At 43.9% G+C, this 22,108-nt stretch overlaps 1 protein-coding gene across 1 annotated transcript in view; it reads right to left on the minus strand.

Moving 5' to 3' along the window:
- Positions 1–21,123, minus strand: part of LOC125462933 (inositol 1,4,5-triphosphate receptor associated 1-like) — a 68,595-nt gene extending 47,472 nt beyond the window's left edge. Inside the window, exons 1-5 of the mRNA XM_048553447.2 lie at positions 21,026–21,123; positions 17,551–17,699; positions 14,943–14,995; positions 12,868–12,940; positions 37–130 (exon numbers count right to left, since the gene is read on the minus strand). Coding sequence (XP_048409404.1) covers positions 37–130; positions 12,868–12,940; positions 14,943–14,995; positions 17,551–17,685 — 355 coding nt within the window. The 5' untranslated portion in view covers positions 17,686–17,699; positions 21,026–21,123. The remainder of the gene's footprint in view (positions 1–36; positions 131–12,867; positions 12,941–14,942; positions 14,996–17,550; positions 17,700–21,025) is intronic.
- Positions 21,124–22,108: the final 985 nt, after the last annotated feature.

Below are 22,108 nucleotides of genomic sequence, written 5' to 3' on the forward strand. Positions count from 1 at the left end.
ACATCATAAGACACCCAAACTTTGTCAAGCACTTACCTTCCCCACTCTCATCACTGTACACTGTTTGTTCTTCTGAAGTTGCCCTGGAATCACATCGCTCATTGTAGTGTTGAGCAGCTGTATCAGATTCCTGCAATAGTCAATGAGAACATGCTACTCTATGCATTAACAAATATCACAACCTCCAGGAAGATTCCAAGGCAGGCTTTCACATTGGTACCAGATATAAAGATTTTCCAAAGCGCTTCCTGTTATAGAAAACATCCATTTTCATTTCACATGAACACAGAATTGTTACACTGCAGAAGAAGGATATTATTAAACTGGAAAAGGTTTAGAAACAGTTTACCAGGATGGAGGTTTGAGATATAAAAATAAATTGGAAAGCCTGGGACCTTAATCCATTGGAGTGTGGGAGGTTGAGGGGTGACCTTACTGAGGTTTATAAAATCATGAGGGGCATAGATAAGGTGAATAGCAAAGGCTTTTTTTTTCTCCCAGGTTGGGGGATTTCAAAACTAGGGGCATATCTTTAGGGTGAGAGGAGAAAGATTTAAAAAGGGCATGAGGGGCAAAACTTTTACACATGGCATGGTTCGTGTGTGCAATGAACTGCCAGAGAAAGTGGTGGGTGTAGGTACAGTTACAACATTTAAAAGCCATTTGGATAAGGACATGAATAAGAGGGATATGCCAAGTGTAAGGGACTAGTTTATTTTTGGAGCATGATCAGCATTGACCAGTTAGACCGCAGGGTCTGCTTCCATGCAGTATGACTCAATGCCTGCAACAATGCTCCAAATCAACATTTCACTTGGAGCCATTCTTCTGCCTTCTCTCTATAATCCTGCATATTGCTCCTGTTTCGAGTAACCAGCCAGCTCAGAAGCTGTGACCCAAAGGGACCGTGCCTCGAGACTTCCTACTGGCTTCAGTTTAATGTCTCCCTCAAAAGTTGACTCCTCTGAAATTGCAGCACCGGTGTCTCAACCTATGTTCAGTGCTCAAGCCTCTGACTCTGGGATAAGAACTATCGTGGACTCTCACTGAAGTGCCTGCTTGCCATTTACCCAGAGTAGCACAATTGAAATCAGAGACTCCTGGTGCAGGTATGACAGGTGAATATCTATTCTCTATCTTAATGTTTACTTAAGAGTAAGCCAAAGCCAGTCATCAGTTGCGGGACCCTGACAAAATGCAGTAACACTTTTGTTTAGGGATGTGTTGCATGTTTCTGGTGTTGAACATGGATAATGCCGCTCAGGTAGGTTGTAACGTAATTGATGAAAGGTTGCTTTCAGATGCAAACATGAAATGTCAGGACTTGAGCCCAATTAGTCTGTGATCCTGGATGAACTTTATGGTAAGATCACCATTACGCCCTTACAAGGGAGCATGAAGAAATATTGGCAACGAACATCTAGAAAAATCCAAAGATATTTTATAAATAAATAAAGAACAAGAGGATGGCTAAGAAAAGAATAAGACAAATCAGAAACCAAAGTAGTACCTTATGTTTGTAGGTGGAAGATACGGGCATAAAGAAATGGGCTAGAAGTGTGGGCATTGTAGTTGAGAAGTTGCATGAAATATTGGATGAATAAATATAGCAACAGAAGAAATATTAAGTGTTAGGTTGTATTTGAAAATGGATAAGTCATCAGGCCCAGATGTATTGGGTTCAGATGAGGTAGTAGCAGGGGCTCTAATCATTATTTCCATCCAATCTAGCTCGAGGCACAGAGCCAGGGGTCTGCTCATGTTACGCTGTTGTTTAAAAAGGGATGAACGTAGACTGAGTAATTATGGGCCAGTCATTAGTAAATAAAGTATTGGAAAAATTCAAATGGACGGGGTAAGTCATCAGGAAAGACCTGGATTCTTTAAGTAAAGGTTATGTCTAACTAAACTGATGGAATTATTTGAGGAGGTAATTCAAAGTGTAGTGTGTTACAGATCAATGAGTCCAACGTGCACTTTCACAAACATGTTGTAGTCTGGAGCTAAGCATCATCATGGCAGAGGCTTCAAATTTCTTTCCATTATTGACTGAGCAGGAATGTCTCCCCTTCCTACTGTCTGCCTGCAGAGTGCATTGGAAGGATTTACACATTGATAACTGGCCTATTTGGTCATGTTATGAATGCATCTCCATTGACGGTCAGGTCCTGAAATAAGACTTGAACCTGGAGATTCAGGCTCAATGGCAGGGACAGAATCCACTGCATTACAAGATCTCCTAAATATTCAGTATAACCCATACCTCAAATATGCCTGGTTGAAAGAGCCCTTTTCAAATGAGTAATTATAAACACATTTGATCTAAATTATAATGATATATTGCCACCTAATATAAACATGTTACATGTAAACAGTTCATTTTCTGAAGAAGGGTCTCGACCCAAAACGTCAGCTTTCCTGCTCCTCTGACGCTGCCTGGCCTACAATGTTCATCCAGCTCGACACCTTGTTATCTCAGATTCTCCAGCATCGGCAGTTCCTACTATCTCCACATGTAAAGAGTGTTTTACTAAAGCCTTCAAATAAAGATAATTATTAGAGTATCAGTTTGAGGGTAATTTCATTGATGCAGAAGATGAGAAGACAGACCGGACAAAACTTGGATGAAGTTTCTATTAACCTTCAAGTCAATGCTAATTCTGCTGCTTTTTGCTAAATTGCCCGTAGAGCTCAGGGATGTGTGGGTTATAGGAAGAAGGGTCTGGGTGGGATGCTTCAAGGGGCGTGTGGACTTGTTGGGCTGAGGGGCCTGTTTCCACACTGTAGGGAATCTGATCTAATCTAAAAGGGTTAAAGTTCGCCTATTCATACCATCAGTACACACATCACATTCAAAGCAGAGCTCTTGCTAAAGTACAAACATCAGGAGTCTTGCTGTCATAGATATTTGACAAGCTCAAAGCAGGTGATTATTCCACTACAGAGTACTCACTCACTTGAATGTGACATTCCTGGAAATAGTTTACAAACTTGTGAAAAGCCAGCTCAATGTCTGGATGCTGATTAATCTTTCAAAGGATTTTGAATATTTTTGTAACAGCGTGAAAGATTTATGGAAGCTTTTCTATGATTCCAGGACCAACTCAACAGGAGATGAATGTACACAGGAAAGATAGGGAATAATCAGCAGGCTCTGCTGCATTAGAGTGGCGCTTGCTTGATGCATGAATCGACATTGAATGCACACATATGTCTCTCAACAATAACTGACCTCCCATAACCCCTCCTGTGCCGTTCACGACTGATTATTGTAAAGAAGGCTAATAATTTGGATGCTGTGTGAGTGTAGGACCAACACAAACAATTACTACTTTATACAAAGTAGCTTGCTTTTTTGTTGCTCCCTTTCATGTTTCTTTCTCTCTCTCTCTCGGCTGTTATAGAAGTTATTTTTGGGCACCCTGTAATGTTTCTGTGGATGGTAGGAGTCCATAGAAGGTGCCATCCTTCCACTGCGTCGGAGGCTCTGGGTTCAAATAGCACTGCCAATGGACGGTGCGTTCATATCATGGGCAAACAAGTCACATGTCAGCCTGTAAATCCTTCCATTGTGTTGGCAGGAAGTATGATGGGGGCAGTCTCCTGGTCAGCCTTCCTACAGAAAACAATGGGAAACCCACTGAAGTACTCTGTCCACCAGCATGGCACAAGCTTCAGAAAAGAGGATGGCTAAAATGTCGGGCATGAATCTTAGCAAGAGCTTAACCAAGTCTCTAACAGTCGACCAGTCAGAAACTTAACAGCCATGAGATCCAAATCCGTGTGACCAATTGGATCCAAACTGGCTGGTCTTTGCGTGACCAGAGCTTTCTTGCCAGCCGATGTACATGAAGCTCAGTATGAAAGATCTCATAGCTTCTCTTCAATGTAGGGAACATCAGTAAACAGTTTGCAAACTGGACAAAAAAAAAGGCCACGTGATTGGTCAGTCTTATAGAGTAGACATTCACTCATAGAGCCTGTGCAATGCTTTTCCACAAATAGTGGTAGAGGCCAAATCATTGAATGTTTTCAAGAAGGAGTTAAACATAGCTGTTAGGGCAAAGGGATCAGAGGATATGGGGAGAAGGCAGGAACAGGGTACTCAGGTAGATGAGCAACCACGATATTAAAGAATGGCGGTCAGGCTCGAAGGGCTGAATGGCCTACTCCTGCTCATATTTTCATGTAATCGACAGTGAGTGATAATGCTGTAAACTGGAGGAAGATGTGAATGGACTGGTTGGGTGGGGATATAAATGAATTGTTAGCACAATTCTTTACACAGTCAGAATTGTTCAACTTGTATTGCCCAGTTGTGGAATCACATCTAATACTGGAAACTGTTCTAAGAGTATTGCGGTCATGGGCCCGTTAGGTATGGCCAGTGTATTTCCTGTTGTGAGCAGGCAAAGAGATTTGCTTTCTGTCTGTACTACACTTTCAGGCAGGGTGTTCAAAAATGAAAACTATTAGTGTTTTGTGCAGTTCTAATTCAACCTCCCTGCTCTTGTACTTTATGCCTCATTTAATGAAGAAGAGTATCCCAGTATGCCTTTTTGATCACCTTATCTACTCCTGTCATTTGACCATGCCATGCCAAGCACTGCCATCATATGCTCAGGTAGGTTGCTCCCACCATGACTTTTTTAACTAACTCAATAGGTGGTTACTTGGTCTTTTGTGATGGTTGAAAATTAGCTGACAGCCCAACAAGATGAATTTCGTACCTTAAACAAAATGTAGCTTGTGGCAGGATAGTAATCGGGATTAAGTCACATTAATAAGATAGACATGGTTTCAGAGACTACGAGGAGACTTGGATGGTGGACCTGTCTTCTTTGAGATCTATAGCTGTTCTTCCTTTCTTCGCCCCACCTTATGACTTCATTAAACTGGGTGGCACTTAATGCAGGCTACAGCATTAACCCTTTAGAACCTTATGCAGAGCTGTAACCTTCAGGAATCTGTGCCTTTGCAGTGGAAGGTCCCTTTCTCTCCTTTACAATTTTCAGTCTCATACCACTCATTATGTATTTCCTAGCTTTACCCTCTCCAGATGGCTCTTCTCCAGTTTAAATTCAGTTGGCTTGCAGTGTGGGGCAACTTGTGCATAATGGGATCTACATTTATTAACACACAGGGTCCTGTTACATGCAAGCTTAAAAAACATCTACACAAACTGTGCCTGCTTCAACTCATAGAGTCATAGTCATAGATCTGTACAGCATGTAACCAGTCCTTCAGTCCAACTCATCCATGCCGACCAGGTATCCTAAATAAATCTAGTCCCATTTTCCAGCATTTGGCCTGTACCCTTTTAAACTCTTCTTATTCATATAACCATCTAGATGTTTTTCAAATGGTGTAATTGTACCAGCCTCCACCACTGCCTCTGGCAGCTCATTTGATACAAGAAGCACCCTCTGAGTGAAAAAGTTGCCTCTTAGGCCCCTTTTAAATCTTTCCCCTCTCATCTTATACCTGTGCCCTCTAGTTTTGGATTCCCCCAACACGGGAAAAAGACCATGTCCATTTACCCTATTCATGCCCCTCATGATTCTATAAAGCTCTATAAGGTCACCCCTCAGTCTCTGACAGTCCAGGGAAAATAATCCCAGCTAATTCAGCCTCTCCCTCTAACTCAAACACTCCAACTCTGGCAACACGCTTGTAAATCTTTGTTGAACCCTTTCAAGTTTCATAACATCCTTCCTATAGGAGGAAGACGAGAATTGCACGCAATATTCTAAAAGGGGCCTAATCAATGTCCTGTACAGCCGCAACATGACCTGCCAACTCCTATACTCAATCCACTGACCAATAGAGACAACACACCCAACGCCTTCTTCACTATCCTACCTACCTGGGACTCGACGTTCAAGAAACTGTGAAACTTTATTCCAAGATCTCTTTGCTCAGCAACACTGCCCAGGACCTTACCAATTGTGTGTTTCGGTTCTGTCCTGATTTGCCTTTCCAAAATGCAGCACTTCACATTTATCTAAATTAAACTCCATCTTCCAATCTTTGGTCCATTTGTCCAACTGATCATGATCCCATTGTACTCTAAGGTAACCTCCATCACTGTCTACTATACCTCCAGTTTTGGTGTTATCTGCAAACTTACTAACCATACCTCCCATGTTCACATCCAAATCATTTATATAAATGACAAAAAGCGGTGGATCCAGGACCAAACCTTTTGGCACACCGCTGATCACAGACCTCCAGTCTGAAAAACAACACTCCATTACCACCCTCTATCTCCTACCTTCGAGCTAGTTCTGTATTCAATTGGCTAATTCTCCATCTAATCCATGTGGCCTAAATTTGTTAAACAATCCATCTCAATAAAATGAAAGACAAACAGTTCATTTATAAGCACAATGACTTTACCAATCAGAGTCAACCTGCTTGTTTTCAGTTTCAAATAAATCTTGGTGGTTAATTGTCAGTCATCACCTAACTTGTGCATTCTCCATGGCAATGCTCAGCCAATTAGAGTCCATTTGCCACCACACCAACACCTTGTTCTTGTCCGGTGTAAATATCATTTTCCTTTATACTGGTATTCTTATGAATTGTTCTCAAGCGTAGAAGATGAAAAACTCGATAAAATATGTCTCTTTGCAGCATGACTCAATAGGGGCCATCCCTCATTATCCTGCCAATTGCTTAGCCCTCAACCCTAAGCAACACCACTGAAACAAATTCATTGGTCAATCACTGTATTGCTGTTAGAGAGATGTTGGTACATGTAAATTGTAAAAAGTGAAGTGAGTGAAACAATTATTGCAATAACATAAATCTCAGCACTTTAAAGGTGGAAATGAAGTACTTAGAAAGGTGCTGTAGAAATGCGAGGTCTCTTTTACAGAGAAGGCAATTCACAAAAGATTTCAAAGGATTTTTTAACCTATACTTTGAATCTTAGCTAATCATAACTTCAGAATTGTGTACATGATGGAAGAGGCTAGAAATGAGATCATCTATGAAATTTTTTAGCGTACCAGGCAATGGTTTCCTGGGGATGTTCCCGGAGTGGTTAATAGGTGCAGGAAACAGAAAGCTGCAATGTACTTCACTTGGTCACTTGATATTCTCCCATCGTAAGCCACTGTCCCTGGTTGGTCCATTTACTGAGAAACCCAGGCAGTAAAGACATGAAAGACCAACGATCCGAGCCTGCCTGACCACCTGCAACAAGGCCTTCTCAAGGGCTTCCATCAACCAGATAACTCCAGAACAATTGTGCCCACTGACGGCAGAGTCCCAGGCTGATGCTGGATGACCCCAATCAGGACTGAGAAGGGAGGACAGAGGAAGAACAAATTCCATTCTGAAGACTTTGATCATAAGTTATAAAGAGGAACCAGGAATAAACCTTAATTTCAACACAGAATGTTCAAAAGAGGAACTGTGTGGCACACAGTGAGAGGATAGTGGTGGCATATTGGTAATGTTACTGAGTGAGTAATCAGAACCCCATTGTGAGCATGTGAGGTTTGAATGGAAGATGGTAAAATTTGAATTCAATTTTAAAAATCTGCAGTCAAAAGCTAGCCTGGCTGCGACCATTCAACCATTGTGTATCGTTGTAAAGACCCATCCGGTCTATTAATGACCTTTAGGGACGGAAATAGCCTTCCTTACTTAGTCTGGCCTACATGTGACTCCAGATCCACAGAAATGCAGTTGACTCTCAACTAACCTCTGGACAATTAGGGATGGACAATAAATGCTGGCCTAGCCAATGACACTCACATCTCATGAATGAATTAAGAAGAACTAAATAAACAAATTGAGCCAAGAATATTGAGAGAGAGCAAGAATAGCAAGGTCTGAGCTGAAAGGACTGAGTGTATGTCTGACTAAGTTGTATGTTGCTGAACATTTATGCTTCCAGTTGTTCTTGTTTAAGTTTAGTAACAACGATTGATGATGTTGTCCTCAAAGTGTAATGTTCTCAGGTGTTGGAGGTTTGTTTATAACGGAGAATTTTATTTTGGACACTGAGAGCACTGATCAGAAACACAGTAAGCACTGGCTGTACATTGTATTCAGTAAGTTACCATTGCAGACTGTTTACTCCAGTCAAAGATACAACCCTTATTTGTCCAGCTCATCCAGTGGTCTGTGGATGAAGAAAGTATGCTTGAGACAATGAGGTAGCAACTTAATGAGCAGTAAATAGCAGCCTCTTTTTCAAATTAATATGCCCACAAGTTCACTTTAAAAGGGGCACGAAATTGGCCCTTTCGTAATGGCAGCAACAACAATAACTTGCATTTATATAGCACCTGAAATGTTGTAACACTTGCAAAGTGCTTCACAGTGGCGCAGTCAAACAAAATGTGAGGATCGATCCACATAAGGAAACCGTTAAGTCTCGTGTCCTAAGTAGGGGTCAGGGGTAGGTGATGCAAGTCCTCAAAGGAGGGAGGTAAAAATGGAAAAGCAGTTTAGGGAGGAAATTGTGGAATACATGAGCTTGGTCACTAAAAGGACGACCATCAAAGGTGGCTGATTAAAATCAGGGGTGCGACTGAGACCAGAACCAGAGCAGCACAAATATCTCAGTGAGCTGTAAGGCTGGAGAAGGTTTTTGGTATGATTTGAATGCAAACTCCATTTCCAATAAGAGAGAATCTAACCATTTCCCCTTGGCATTTAGCAGCATTACCATCACAGGATTTCATGGAATTACCATTAATCAGAAAGTTGTCTGGACCAGCCATATAAATATTATGACTATACCAGAGTGTCAAAGCCCAGAGTACTGCACCTCCTGACCTCTCAAGGCTTGTTACATGCCAGGAATGTGACTGAATATCCTCTGCTTGCCTGGATTTCTGGCATTGACACTATCAATTCCAATCAGGTTGGCCAGCTGCACCAAAACTGAGTAGTGGTCACTGAAGGAATTGCAGGTGGGTTCCTAGAAGAATACAATATGGACCCGAGAGACAGGAAAGTCAGGGGTGTTGGAAGGGGACCGATTGAGGACACTAGGGATGGAAGTTGTCCAAGGTAAGAGGTGGCCAGCCTGGAAATAACAAGGCACAACAGTGGGCCAAGTATCTTGGAAGGGGTGCCCCAATGTGCCCAGCACACCTCCTGAAACATGTAAATCGCACCCTCCCCTTGCCTTTTAACCATTTGTTTTTAAAAAATGGTCTTCCCAACACTCACCCACTCAACCATGCTGACTATGTTACAGTATGGGCAGTGGAAGACCTAGGTTCATCAGATTGTTAACAGGCTTGGTTGGCCGTGCATTATCGTTTAAAATCACAGACGGGTTGTCAATTTCAACGCTTAGCCAATTACATTGTTGTGGGGTGGGTAGAGGATGAGCAAAAGGTCACCCAGCCCCTCCCAGGAAACATGCTCAGGAGAGGTGGGCACCATATAATTCAAGCCCATGTCCCTGGAATATTAGTTCAGGCCTTTGGTTTACACTTCCAATATCATAAACACTACTCTGCGCCAACAGGGTTTCTACCTTCTAAATGATACAGGTCAGTGTATATCCATGGTCAGTTATGGTACCATGGATTACACATGTCTGTGACAATCAGTGCCTGATAGCATCATCAAATGTGACTTAATGACTGTTTACCAATTTCCTGATCTCACACAGCTGGCAAAAAGTAACAAGAGTGTCTGTTTGAAACTTCCTGCTCACCAACACCAGGAAGTAAAAAATGAGGAAGAAGTCAAATTCTAAACTGCAAAATGTTTACGGGTTGCAGTTAGTCATACAGTAGTCATAGAGTCATACAGAACAGAAACAGACCCTTTGGTCTGACTCATCCATGCCAAAGAGATGACCTAAATTAATTTAGTCCCGTTTACCAGCATTTGGCCAATGTCCCTTTAAGCCCTTCCTATTCATATATCTACCCAGATGCCTTTTAAATGTTTTAATTGTACCAGTTACCACTTCCTCTGGCAGCTCATTCCATGTTTGCACCACCCTCTGTATGAAAAAGTTGCCCCTTAGGTCCCTTTTATATCTTTCCCGTCTCACCCTAAACCAATATCCTCTAGTTTTGGACTCCCCCAGCCTGGGGTGAAGATCTTGTCTATTACCCTAATCATGCCCCTCACGATTTTATAAACCTCTATAAGGTCACCCCTCAGACTCGGCCACTCTATGGAAAATAGCCCCAGCCTATTCAGCCTCTCCCTACAGCTCAAACCATCCAACCCTGGCAACATCCTTGTAAACCTTTTCTGAACTCTTTCAAATTTCACAACATCTTTCCTATAGCAGGATTGATCGCAGTATTCCAAAAGTGACCCCACCAATGTCCTCTACAGCCACAACATGACATCCCAGCTCCTATTATCAATGCAGCTGACAGACAAATGTTTCCATTTTATTTAGGTTCATATTGGTGCTGCAGGTATTTGAGTAAGTGTTGTGTTGCAATGTTGTAGTATGTGAGCTGAAACAAGCTGACTGTTTCAGCCCAGGAAGACAAGAGTTTCTTGGACTTGTCAGCAGTCTAAAAGTTAACAGCTCTGAGATAATGGGAACTGCAGATGCTGGAGAATTCCAAGATAATAAAATGTGAGGCTGGATGAACACAGCAGGCCAAGCAGCATCTCAGGAGCACAAAAGCTGACGTTTCGGGCCTAGACCCTTCATCAGAGAGGGGGATGGGGAGAGGGAGCTGGAATAAATAGGGAGAGAGGGGGAGGCGGACCAAAGATGGAGAGTAAAGAAGATAGGTGGAGAGAGTATAGGTGGGGAGTTAGGGAGGGGATAGGTCAGTCCAGGGAAGACGGACAGGTCAAGGAGGTGGGATGAGGTTAGTAGGTAGCTGGGGGTGCGGCTTGGGGTGGGAGGAAGGGATGGGTGAGAGGAAGAACCGGTTAGGGAGGCAGAGACAGGTTGGACTGGTTTTGGGATGCAGTGGGTGGGGGGGAAGGGCTGGGCTGGTTGTGTGGTGCAGTGGGGGGACGGGACGAACTAGGCTAGTTTAGGGATGCAGTAGGGGAAGGGGAGATTTTGAAACTGGTGAAGTCCACATTGATACCATATGGCTGCAGGGTTCCCAGGCGGAATATGAGTTGCTGTTCCCGCAACCTTCGGGTGGCATCATTGTGGCAGTGCAGGAGGCCCATGATGGACATGTCATCTAGAGAATGGGAGGGGGAGTGGAAATGGTTTGCGACTGGGAGGTGCAGTTGTTTGTTGCGAACTGAGCGGAGGTGTTCTGCAAAGCGGTCCCCAAGCCTCCGCTTGGTTTCCCCAATGTAGAGGAAGCCGCACCGGGTACAGTGGATGCAGTATACCACATTGGCAGATGTGCAGGTGAACCTCTGTTTAATGTGGAATGTCATCTTGGGGCCTGGGATGGGGGTGAGGGAGGAGGTGTGGGGACAGGTGTAGCATTTCCTGCGGTTGCAGGGGAAGGTGCCGGCTGTGGTGGGGTTGGAGGGCAGTGTGGAGCAAACAAGGGAGTCACGGAGAGAGTGGTCTCTCCGGAAAGCAGACAGGGGTGGGGATGGAAAAATGTCTTGGGTGGTGGGGTCGGATTGTAAATGGCGGAAGTTTCAGAGGATGATGCGTTGTATCCAGAGGTTGGTAAGGTGGTGTGTGAGAATGAGGGGGATCCTCTTAGGGCGGTTGTGGCGGGGGCAGGGTGTGAGGGATGTGTTGCGGGAAATACGGGAGACGCGGTCAAGGGCGTTCTTGATCACTGTGGGGGGAATGTTGCGGTCCTTAAAGAACTTGGACATCTGGGATGTGCGGGAGTGGAATGTCTTATTGTGGGAGCAGATGCGGCGGAGGTGGAGGAATTGGGAATAGGGGATGGAATTTTTGCAGGAGGGTGGGTGGGAGGAGGTGTATTCTAGGTAGCTGTGGGAGTCGGTGGGCTTGAAGTGGACATCAGTTACAAGCTGGTTGCCTGAGATGGAGACTGAGAGGTCCAGGAAGGTGAGGGATGTGCTAGAGATGGCCCAGGTGAACTGAAGGTTGGGGTGGAAGGTGTTGGTGAAGTGGATGAACTGTTCGAGCTCCTCTGGGGAGCAAGAGGCGGCGCCGATACAGTCATCAATGTACCGGAGGAAGAGGTGGGGTTTGGGGCCTGTGTAGGTGCGGAAGAGGGACTGTTCCACGTAACCTACAAAGAGGCAGGCATAGCTGGGGCCCATGCGGGTGCCCATGGCCACCCCCTTAGTCTGTAGGAAGTGGGAGGAGTCAAAAGAGAAGTTGTTGAGTGTGAGGACGAGTTCAGCTAGGCGGATGAGAGTGTCGGTGGAGGGGGACTGGTCGGGCCTGCGGGACAGGAAGAAGCGGAGGGCCTTGAGGCCATCTCCATGCGGAATGCAGGTGTACAGGGACTGGACGTCCATGGTGAATATGAGGTGTTGGGGGCCAGGGAATTGGAAGTCCTGGAGGAGGTGGAGGGCGTGGGTGGTGTCACGGACGTAGGTGGGGAGTTCCTGGACCAAAGGGGAGAAAATGGAGTCCAGATAGGTGGAGATGAGTTCGGTGGGGCAGGAGCAGGCTGAGACGATGGGTCGACCAGGGCAGGCAGGTTTGTGGATTTTGGGAAGGAGATAGAAACGGACCGTGCGGTGTTGGGGAACAATGAGGTTGGAGGCTGTGGGTGGGAGGTCTCCTGAGGTGATGAGGTCAGGTTAACAGCTCTCCCTGTTTGAAGATCTGTACTGAACAGATCGACTTTTATCACCTATGTTCAAATGGCCCTCTAAAAACACCAATAGGTAATTGCAATTCTGGTCTCTGTAACTCTAAAAGTAGTTATGTACCAGATGCAAATCACATCATCAAACATCAGAAACACTCCCCTTGCGCCCACCCAGAAAATGAGGACAACTTACCAGCGCGAATTGTGGAGGCTGCACAGAGATCAGACTTACTGGCTCTGACTGCTGTTGCTTCGGTTCTTCCTTACTGCAAACGAGAAGCACCTTTATTCACCTGGGTCCATCACCTCTGTTATAGCAGTACTCCAATCACACATTCACAAGACTTTCGAGCCCAGTTAGCTACAGATGGCCAGAAACACACTATCCCAAAGCAGCCCATCTTCATCAATCAGCTACAGAGAGCTAGAGGGCTCTGGGCTCATTCTTACAATTTCTCCTGTTCTTTGAGTTTCATGCCTCACTCCTATCTTGTGCTCCCTGTGTGCCAAGTCCCTCAGATGCCACAGGGCCAGGAGGAGACACGAAAGTAGGCACACACTTCTTCCTCAGTTGGTTGGTGAAGGGGAAGGTGTGGACCGTAGAATGATCAGAGTATATGTAGGAAGGCCCACATCCAGCATGCTGTCATATGATTAAACGCCACCCCACCAGCAATCTCCTCATCAGGAGGTCCATGCAATTCCACACTGATAAACACATGCTGGTGTGGCAGAGACCCAGGCTCAAGTATTCAGCAAGGAGTAGAAATCATCATAGCTAAGTTTCTGCTGTGAATACTGTGTAAAGTATTTTGGTTGTTTTAATTGGCTATTGGAAAATATCTTTTCTTTCGTTTGCTGTGTTTTTTGCTCATTAAATTATGTTCAGTCTATGTCAATTTCAATTTGTTTACTACCGTAAAGTCTCAATGTCAAATTTTTACAATACAATATAGCACAGGAACAGGCCCTCTGGCCCACCAAGCCTGCACCAATTCTTAATCCTTATTAGACTTACTGCCTAATGCCCATGCAGGGTTTCTATCCCTCTGTTTGACTCACTTTCATGGGTCTATCAAGATACGCCTTAAATGTTGCTGATATGCTTGCTTCCACCACCTCCAATCACAGTGCATTCCAGCCACCCACCACCTTCCCAACACTTCACCCCTAAACTCTCTTCTTCTCACCTTAAACATCTGCCCTCTTGTAACTGGCCTTTCCACCCTGGGAAAAAGCCTCTGACTATCCACCCTATCTATGCCTCTCATTAATTTGTAGATCTCTATCAGGTCATCCCATCTGCCTCCATCTTTCCAGTGAAAACAATCTGAGTTTATCCAACTTCTCGTCACTAAAACCCTTCAGGCCAAGCAACATGCTGGTAAACTTTCTCTGAACCTTCTCCAAAGCATCCACATCCTTCTGGTAGTGTGGCGACCAGAACTGCACACAATATTCGAAATGTGGCAAAACTAAAGTTTAGCACAGCTGTAATATAACTTTTGTTAACCAATATATTCAATGAAGGTGAGCGTGCTGAATGCCTAGTTGACCATCTTATCCATCTGTGTTCCCACTTTCAGGGATCAGTGGTCCTGTGTGCCCAGATCCCTCTATATGTCAATATGCTTAAAGGTTCTGCCACTTACTGTATAATTCACAACAGAATTAGATCTTCCAAAACACACCACCTTGCACTTGTCTGGATTAAGCTCCATCTGCCATTTCTCTGATTCTGTTCATCACTAACCAAGGTGATTCATATCCCTTTATAAAGTTATCAGTCTCTACGATGGTCATAACAATATAATCTCTGAATCAAAATTGCTCAGAAAGTATCTCATGCGTCTGATAATTTCTTTAAAAGGTGAACAGCCTATCTCCACACAGGCAAAGACAGGTAAGGAAGCCAAAGGAATTGGTGAGGAACGCCTGTAGATGTTTTCATTGGCTGTAAGGCTGTTGGTTTCTGCTCAGTGAGTTGAGACTGACAATGAGGCATTCCCAATAAGGGAGAAGGGGAAAGTTTTGCTTTTATCCTGTTTCCAGCCATTGCTTCAATGTCATTCTGCTCCTCTTCTGCTGTTGAGCTCGGACCTGTTCTGACATTGATTTGATGACACCACACTGATTAATGTCTCCAATTTCTCACCAAGCACACACTCTCCTTTGCTTATACCCAACGTGGGCTCCACATTCCATGGATGTGAACTACCCTACTTCAGGTACAAGGGTAACACTGTAGCCAGAACTGAAAACTCTCACCTCGGGAGAACGAAACCTTTCATCAGTCCAGGCTGCTGCTCACTGAATGAGACCTACAAAATAAAATTGAAGAGAGGTGAAGAAGACCATGAAATGGGCTGGTATAGCATCAAGTGTAGCTCAGTAATATCACACATACCTCACTCCAGACACGTGGAGCTGTAAGTCTAGCCTGTTACTTCAGTGCAGTACTGAGGGGGCACTAACTGCTGGAGAAGCTGCTTTTCAATGAGGCGTTCAGTTGAGGTCCTGCCCGTCTTCTCAAATGGGTGTCTCACAGCTTTATTCAAAGAAGGATGGGAGAAAAGAGAGTGTTTCCCCTGGTGTTGAGGTCAATATTTGTCCTCAGTCATTATCACTGAAACAAATGATCTAGTGCTTGTGAACTATTTAAATGCCTCACTTCCTAAAGAATAACAGAGACTGCACTTCAGAATTACTTCATTGGCTATACAGTGCCTCTGGATTGGGAGGGTGGGGGTGCACGGTGTCCTATGAGCATGCAAAGTGCTACAGAAATGTACATTGTCCCTTTCTTTCAACTGTTTCTTTCTACAGGGCTGCAGAAGTGTAGAGGTTATTGCTCAGTGGCCTGCAGAATGGAGCAAGTTCATAAAGATTCTCCACTTCTCCGAGAGTGCTGAAGGGAAGCCCTGCTCAGCAGGAGGCTGGTGTGGACAATCAGCACAGATCCCAGCCTCCTAGAGAGGATGTCCACAGGAGGGGAGGCAAATAGCTTTCCTGAACCTCAGCCACCCCGACTGGCTCTTACTTTGCAAGTCAGCAGAGTGCAAGTTTCTGAGCAATGAGCTGTGTGCACCAGGAGTACCCTTTGAGGCAGCTTCACCATTGACAATGGGATCCAGAGCAAGCTCTCCCAGTGCTGTGATCCCCAATCCACTCATCTTTTATAAAGTGCCTCTCTCGTTGCCTATAGCTGTGGACCTACAGTTGCATCTTTGGGACATAAACATTACTGAAGGATGACAATCTCTCCATTTAGCCTGCTTCACAGGGTAGACCTGTTACTAATTAGAGCATGACAGAGACTCATGGATATTAAATGAGACTAAATGCTATAGTTAGACCCCAGAATCACACCTCCAGGGCCTGTTCTGATTTAGAACCATCCCAAAGGCTGTACAGATCAATCAGCATTGACGTTGAGAAGACTCAACCCAGCACATGGCAACTCAGATGAAAATGTATCCATTCATGATTTTTTAGTGTTTTTACATGTGATGGCAGGTGAACCCAGATCCAAATTGCCTTGACTCATGTTAAGAAATCCTGTTTGTTTTGCATACAAAAACATTCATTAGAGTTAAAAGTTCAGTTAGAGTTTTAAGGAACTGGAAAATAATCAGTGATGCTGCCTTCCATCATTCCCATTGCTGCATCCCTATACTTCGTTACTTTGTGTTCTCGTGTCCCTACCAGACGGCACTTTCTTTGATACAAGTCCATTCAGCATTTTGTGCCACAGCTTGCCACTTAGGCTACCATGTTGGATGTATCCACACTGATCTCTATGATGAGTTTCAGTTTTAACATGTTACATTCCAATCGCTTTAAACAGGATCCAACCCAGAGAACATATCAAAATGCGCAACAAACGGCTGCATCATGTTCTCACAGGGATTCATAGATCATAGAGTCCCTTCAGGGTGGAAACAGGCTCTTTGGCCCAACACGTCCACACCAACCCTCAGAGCATCCCACCCAGACCCATCTGCCTAATCTACACATCCCTAAACACTACGGACAATTCAGGATGGCCAATTCACCTAGCCTGTAGGAGGAAACCGGAGCACCCGGAGGAAACCCACACAGGCACAGAGAGAATGTGCAAACTCCACACAGACTGAGGCTGGAATCGAACCCGGGTCCCTGGCGCTGTGAGGCAGCAGTGCTAACCACTGAGCCACCGTACTGCCCCTTTTTTCATATAACCCCAGTCCAGAGGTTATTGTTAAATAAAATTTATTGGACATGATGCAAAGGTTACAGAATGTACAAATTCCAACCTCCTAGCACATGATCTCAGAGTTCATAATTTCATCACAGCTTACATCTGAGACTCACCTACACATTCATTAAACACGGACAGAAGGAAATGAGTTACTGACCAGAGGATCATGGCTGGACTCTTTCTAATATCGGTCACCTGGTTCCCCCAAATCCACCTCCCTCCACCCTACCACCTCCCCAAGACCTACAGCTAACTCCTCTCCTGGGAGAGGTGAAAAACTGCAGAAGAGGAAAAACAGGGCAAAGTGAGATAAAAGTACCCGAGATAATTTTTCTCCAATACTCTTATAATTAAAACCAGTTCAGGAAAATACAGGACCAATTATTATCAGCTAACCAAGTTCTGAGGTAGGGTCAACCTGAAACGTTAACTCTGATTTCTCTCCACAGACGCTGCCAGACCAGCTGAGCTTTTCCAGCAACTTCTGTTTTCATTTCTGATTTACAGCATCGACGGTTCCTTTGGTTTTTATTGTCAATAAACCACTTTCCTTTTATATCCCGAAACTAGCCACGACTGACACATTGAGGGGCAGAATCTGAAAATGAACGCATTGAGGTGGATTTGCCCACTTACCTCTGAGGGTAGGACACCATCCTTCTGTCTCCACAGATGTAGGGCATTATCTCTAGGAGGGGTGGCCAATGGAAGGAGGGAGGAGGCAGACTGGGAGTGCTGGAGGGTGAGTGACAACTTCTGCAAAGAGCTCATCTTCCTTCACAATCCTGTCAGCAAAAAAAAAATTAGACTTGGCACAGAACAGAACAGAAGGGGCACTTTGGCCCATCGTGTCTCTTAGCTCAGAAAGCTGAAAATGAGGGGAAGGGGAGATTTGAAAAGTTTCATTTTTGAATTGATAGGTTCGGAGATTTTTTTTCAGTCTCTGCCAACATTGGGTCCTGGCAGGTCAAGGAGAGCACAGAGCCGAAAGTATAGAGTCTCTCCTCTGTAGAAGCCATAGCTCAATGTAATATTTAAACCCGATCAGTGAGTCTGACTAAACAGCCCTAAGGGGGCTGAAGAGGGGATGTGAGGAAACATTTTCTCACCTAGTGAGTAGTGGGAATCTGGAACTCACTGTCTGTAAGGATGGTAAAGACAGAAAACCTCATAACACTGAAGAAGTATTTAGATGTGTACTTGTGATGCCAGGGCATGCGAGGTTATTGACCAAGTGCTGAAAAATGGAAATAGAATAGTTAGATGGTTGTTTTTGACTGGTACGGGTGCAATGGGCCAAAAGACCTTTTTCTGTGCTGTTGGCCACTATAACACTGTGACTTTGTTGCAACCGTTTGCTCAGCAACCTAGCTGCATTCCATCTGGATCAGCTGACTTAACAACTTTTAGTAATGCTTATCTTTATAGTGTGCCTTTTCTAGCCTATTGTTATCCATACTACTCCTCTCCTCTTTAAATTTAACCATCAAATCTTCCACTTCTTGTGTGATGACAGCTGCAATGGATAAACTTTACACTTTAACCTCATCTTCTACCCCTATGTGCAGATTTCTCTTTGGTCTATAACACTTTGGCCTGAGTTGACCACTTTCTATCCTTAGAAAACATTTTAATCATTTCTCACAACTTCTCTCCCCTTGTGTAGTTTCGTACTCTGCCAGGTTAATGACTGAATCTTATTCCTGTCATTTGTCAACTGCTTACTTTGTTCTACTGAAACTTTTAATTCCTTTGTCCTCCAGTCCATAGTAGCTTTGATTGGTCTACGGTTGCTCTTTGAAATTACATGTTTAATTTATTCCTGAACTATTTCTTCCCTAAGAGCCCACCATCAGTTATTGTTTCCCATAAGACTGACTTTTTCCAATCCAACCTGTGCTTAGTTCCACCTTTAATGCAGAGAAATTAAGCATTTCCCAGTTGTGCATCTTTAACTTTCGATCTTTTAACATCCCTCTTCATAATTACTTTAAGCTGAATGTTGGGGTGGTCACTGTCAGCTAGGACCATCTTACTGCAACTTAAGTGGCCTACATCATTTCCCAGTTTCAGTCTGAATTTGTCACAGCCCTCAAACTGGACCCTGTGAGATTTTGGAGGAATATTTCTAATTTTACTGCTTTAATAAAATTTCCTGTCCTCTGATCTCATTGCCGCAACTTTCTGTAATTTTCTGGTTAGTCTGTCCCCAGTGCTTGACAAAATTCTATTCTGGTCTATGTATGGGTCATTAAAGTCTCTTGTTTTGTGGCACACGACTAAAGTTTTTCAACGCATTTGCTCATCTGTCTCCTTCTCATTTTTTTGAGGTCTATAAACAAAATCGCCCAGCAATATAGCAGCTCCCCTTCTGTTTTCAAGTCAACCCACCAGATTGATTCTCTCCTAAAACTGCCATTCTCCCATCCAATTTGTCTGTCATTTCCTGATGAGAACCAATGTGGACTTTTCCTGGCTTTGTTTGATACATGTCTCCATCAATGGAATTATCTTGCGACCCCTTATGCCTGCAAATCCACAACAACCCTTATTAGTTATAATTGGTGTATTAATGTACATACATACATGTTTGCTCCATCACATTTGTAATTCCCCTCAATCTTGTCCCTGTGATTTTGGGGGATGTTTCTAGTTTTACTGCTGATTATGTTTTTCTGTCCTCTGATCTCATTGCTACTCATCTCTTGAATTTTCCAATTAAATTAGTTTAAACTGTCACCGACAGTATGAGTTCATCTGTCTGCAAGAGCATTGGTCTTTGTCAAATGCAAATTCAAAATGTACAAATTATACAACTGCCCTCTTCCCAATGTCCCAGCAATCTGAAAACTTCCTTCCTGCATTACCGCTCCCTCCATGTATTTCCCTCTCCTCACTTCACCTCTACACTTCACTGGGAGTAATCCTGAGATTACTGCTGTCAAAGTACCATTTTTACAATTTTTTCCCAAGCTCCAGAAACTCTCACTGCCAGCTGTTTGTTCTTCCACTTACAAAATGTCCTGCACTTGCTCAGTTACGAAGGTAGCACATCACTGAGAAAACACATTTGCCGTTACAAAAACACCTCTCTATGTCAATTAATTATCAAATCCCTAGTAATACTGCATTGCTACTCTTTCCTTTCCCATTATATCCAGTCAAATCTCTCTCAGTGCTGGGGGTTTAATTCCCCTTGCATTTCTCTAAGGTGCCATCAACCTCTCTAGTATTCAAACCTGGTAATTGGTTTTCAAGAACTATTGAATTGGTATGCTTCTGCCCTGCCTTTGTCTTCATCCTGTCCTATCTTTCGGCCACCCACTTCCTCTCTCCTGCACTTTTTCTAATGGTACTGATAACCTCCTGGAGTTAAGATCTGGGACATTTTCAAACTCCCAGGTGTACTGCAGTGATTCGCAAGAGTACCTAGGCAGAGCCAACTGATGGCATTCGCTGCTCAAAAGATTGTCAGTGAAGTCTCATAATATCTTCACTCTCTCACTTCCTCCACCTTCCACCTGTTTCTCCTCACATTAATTCCCTCTGCTCTCATACCCTCTTTACCTCCCTCTCCTCTTTCTCTCACTTTCTGTCCATTTCTTTTTCTCACACACGCTCCAAAGTCTTTTTGCACTCTTTTATTCATTCAATCTTTCCTGTTTCCTTTTCCCTCATTGCTTTCCTCTTTCCTCTTTATCTCTTTCACACTTTTTTGCTTTTTATATCCCTCCCTATTTCTATTTTTAATTTTGTCCCTTTGTCTCAAGCTCCCAAAGTGTAATTCCCTTCCTTACTTAGCTCTCTGTCCTTCACGTTTTCTCCAGTTCTCTCTCTCTCTCGCTCTCTCTCTCTCTCTCTCTCTCTCTCTCTCCCCCTGCCGACTCTTCTATTTTTCATTTGCTTGCCTCCCTCTCACTCAGTCACTTTTCTTTGTAACTCCTGAAAGCAAGCTCAATGGTCGAAGTATTCAAATACCAGTGTGTTAAATCTACATGGATCAATTTCAATCTAGTATTAATTTTCACAAATCCCAATTCCAAGTCTTAATGATTGTGGCAGTTCTTCAGATGCATTAAGAGGTGGCACATGAAACTCAATAGGATTTTACCTCTCAGCCAGATGATTGACCATTCGGGGTGAAACTAAGGCGTGAGATCCAGCAGACACAACATGCCTCTAAACAGAGCTTTCACCTGCCTGTGGAAGAGCAGGGCTTTTAGCGTTTCTTGCTTCCCTCCCTGCCTGCACGGGATCTGATGTATTTGTTCATCTCTGACTTTTTATGATGCGTGTACGTGTGTGTGTGTGTGTGTGTGTGTGTGTGTGTGTGTATGGTTCACCATGTGTTTATCTCCTGTCACATTCCCACAGCCTGCATTTTCTCAGTGAGTGTATACAGTCTGTCAGCATTTAAAGCAACAGCAGCTTTCCCATTCGGTCCGGACCAGCCACTTACCATCGGAAATGTCTCGCTCAGAAAAATACAGCAGTTGTTTTATTATTTGGAAATAGTTGTGTAAATCGACCAGAACCAGGAAATCTTACAGCACAGCCAACCAACCCATCGGATCTGTAATGACTCTTTTTTGAGTCATGTTATCGGGAGGATATTATTAAGCTGGAGAGGGGTCAGAAGAGATTTCCCAGAAATGCTGCCAGGAATGCAAAGTTTGAGATACAAGGAGAGGCTGAATAGGCTGGGTCTTTTTTCACTGGAGCTCAGGAGGTTAAAGGGTGACCTTGCAGAGATTAATTAAATCAGGGGTGTGGATAAGTGGATTTGCCAATGTCTTGTCCCTAGGGTGGGAGGTTTCAAGACCAAGGGGCATATTTTTAAGGTGAGAGGCAAAAGATTTTTAAAAAGACACAAGGGCCAATTTGTTTACACAAGAAGGGGTCCTGTGTGGAATGAACTTCCAGAGGAAATGGTGGATGCGGGTACAACATGTAAAAGACATTTGGATAAGTTAATGAATAAAAAATCCATGTCTCCTGTCTGCCCTAGTTGCTGAGCTAGTTGCCAGTAGAAACCATTTCTCTTTATTGACTCTCCTCAATGCCCCTCATAACTCTGGACATTATTAAATCTCCTCCCGATCTTCGCCGCATTCCCACATTACTAAATTTCCTCAGCCAGAGGTAAAAACTTTCACTGTGTTCTCTCGTCAGCTTAGCCATTCAAAAGTGTGGT

The sequence above is a fragment of the Stegostoma tigrinum genome, chromosome 21 (genome assembly GCF_030684315.1).
Source record: "Stegostoma tigrinum isolate sSteTig4 chromosome 21, sSteTig4.hap1, whole genome shotgun sequence".
NCBI classification, from domain to species: domain Eukaryota; kingdom Metazoa; phylum Chordata; class Chondrichthyes; order Orectolobiformes; family Stegostomatidae; genus Stegostoma; species Stegostoma tigrinum.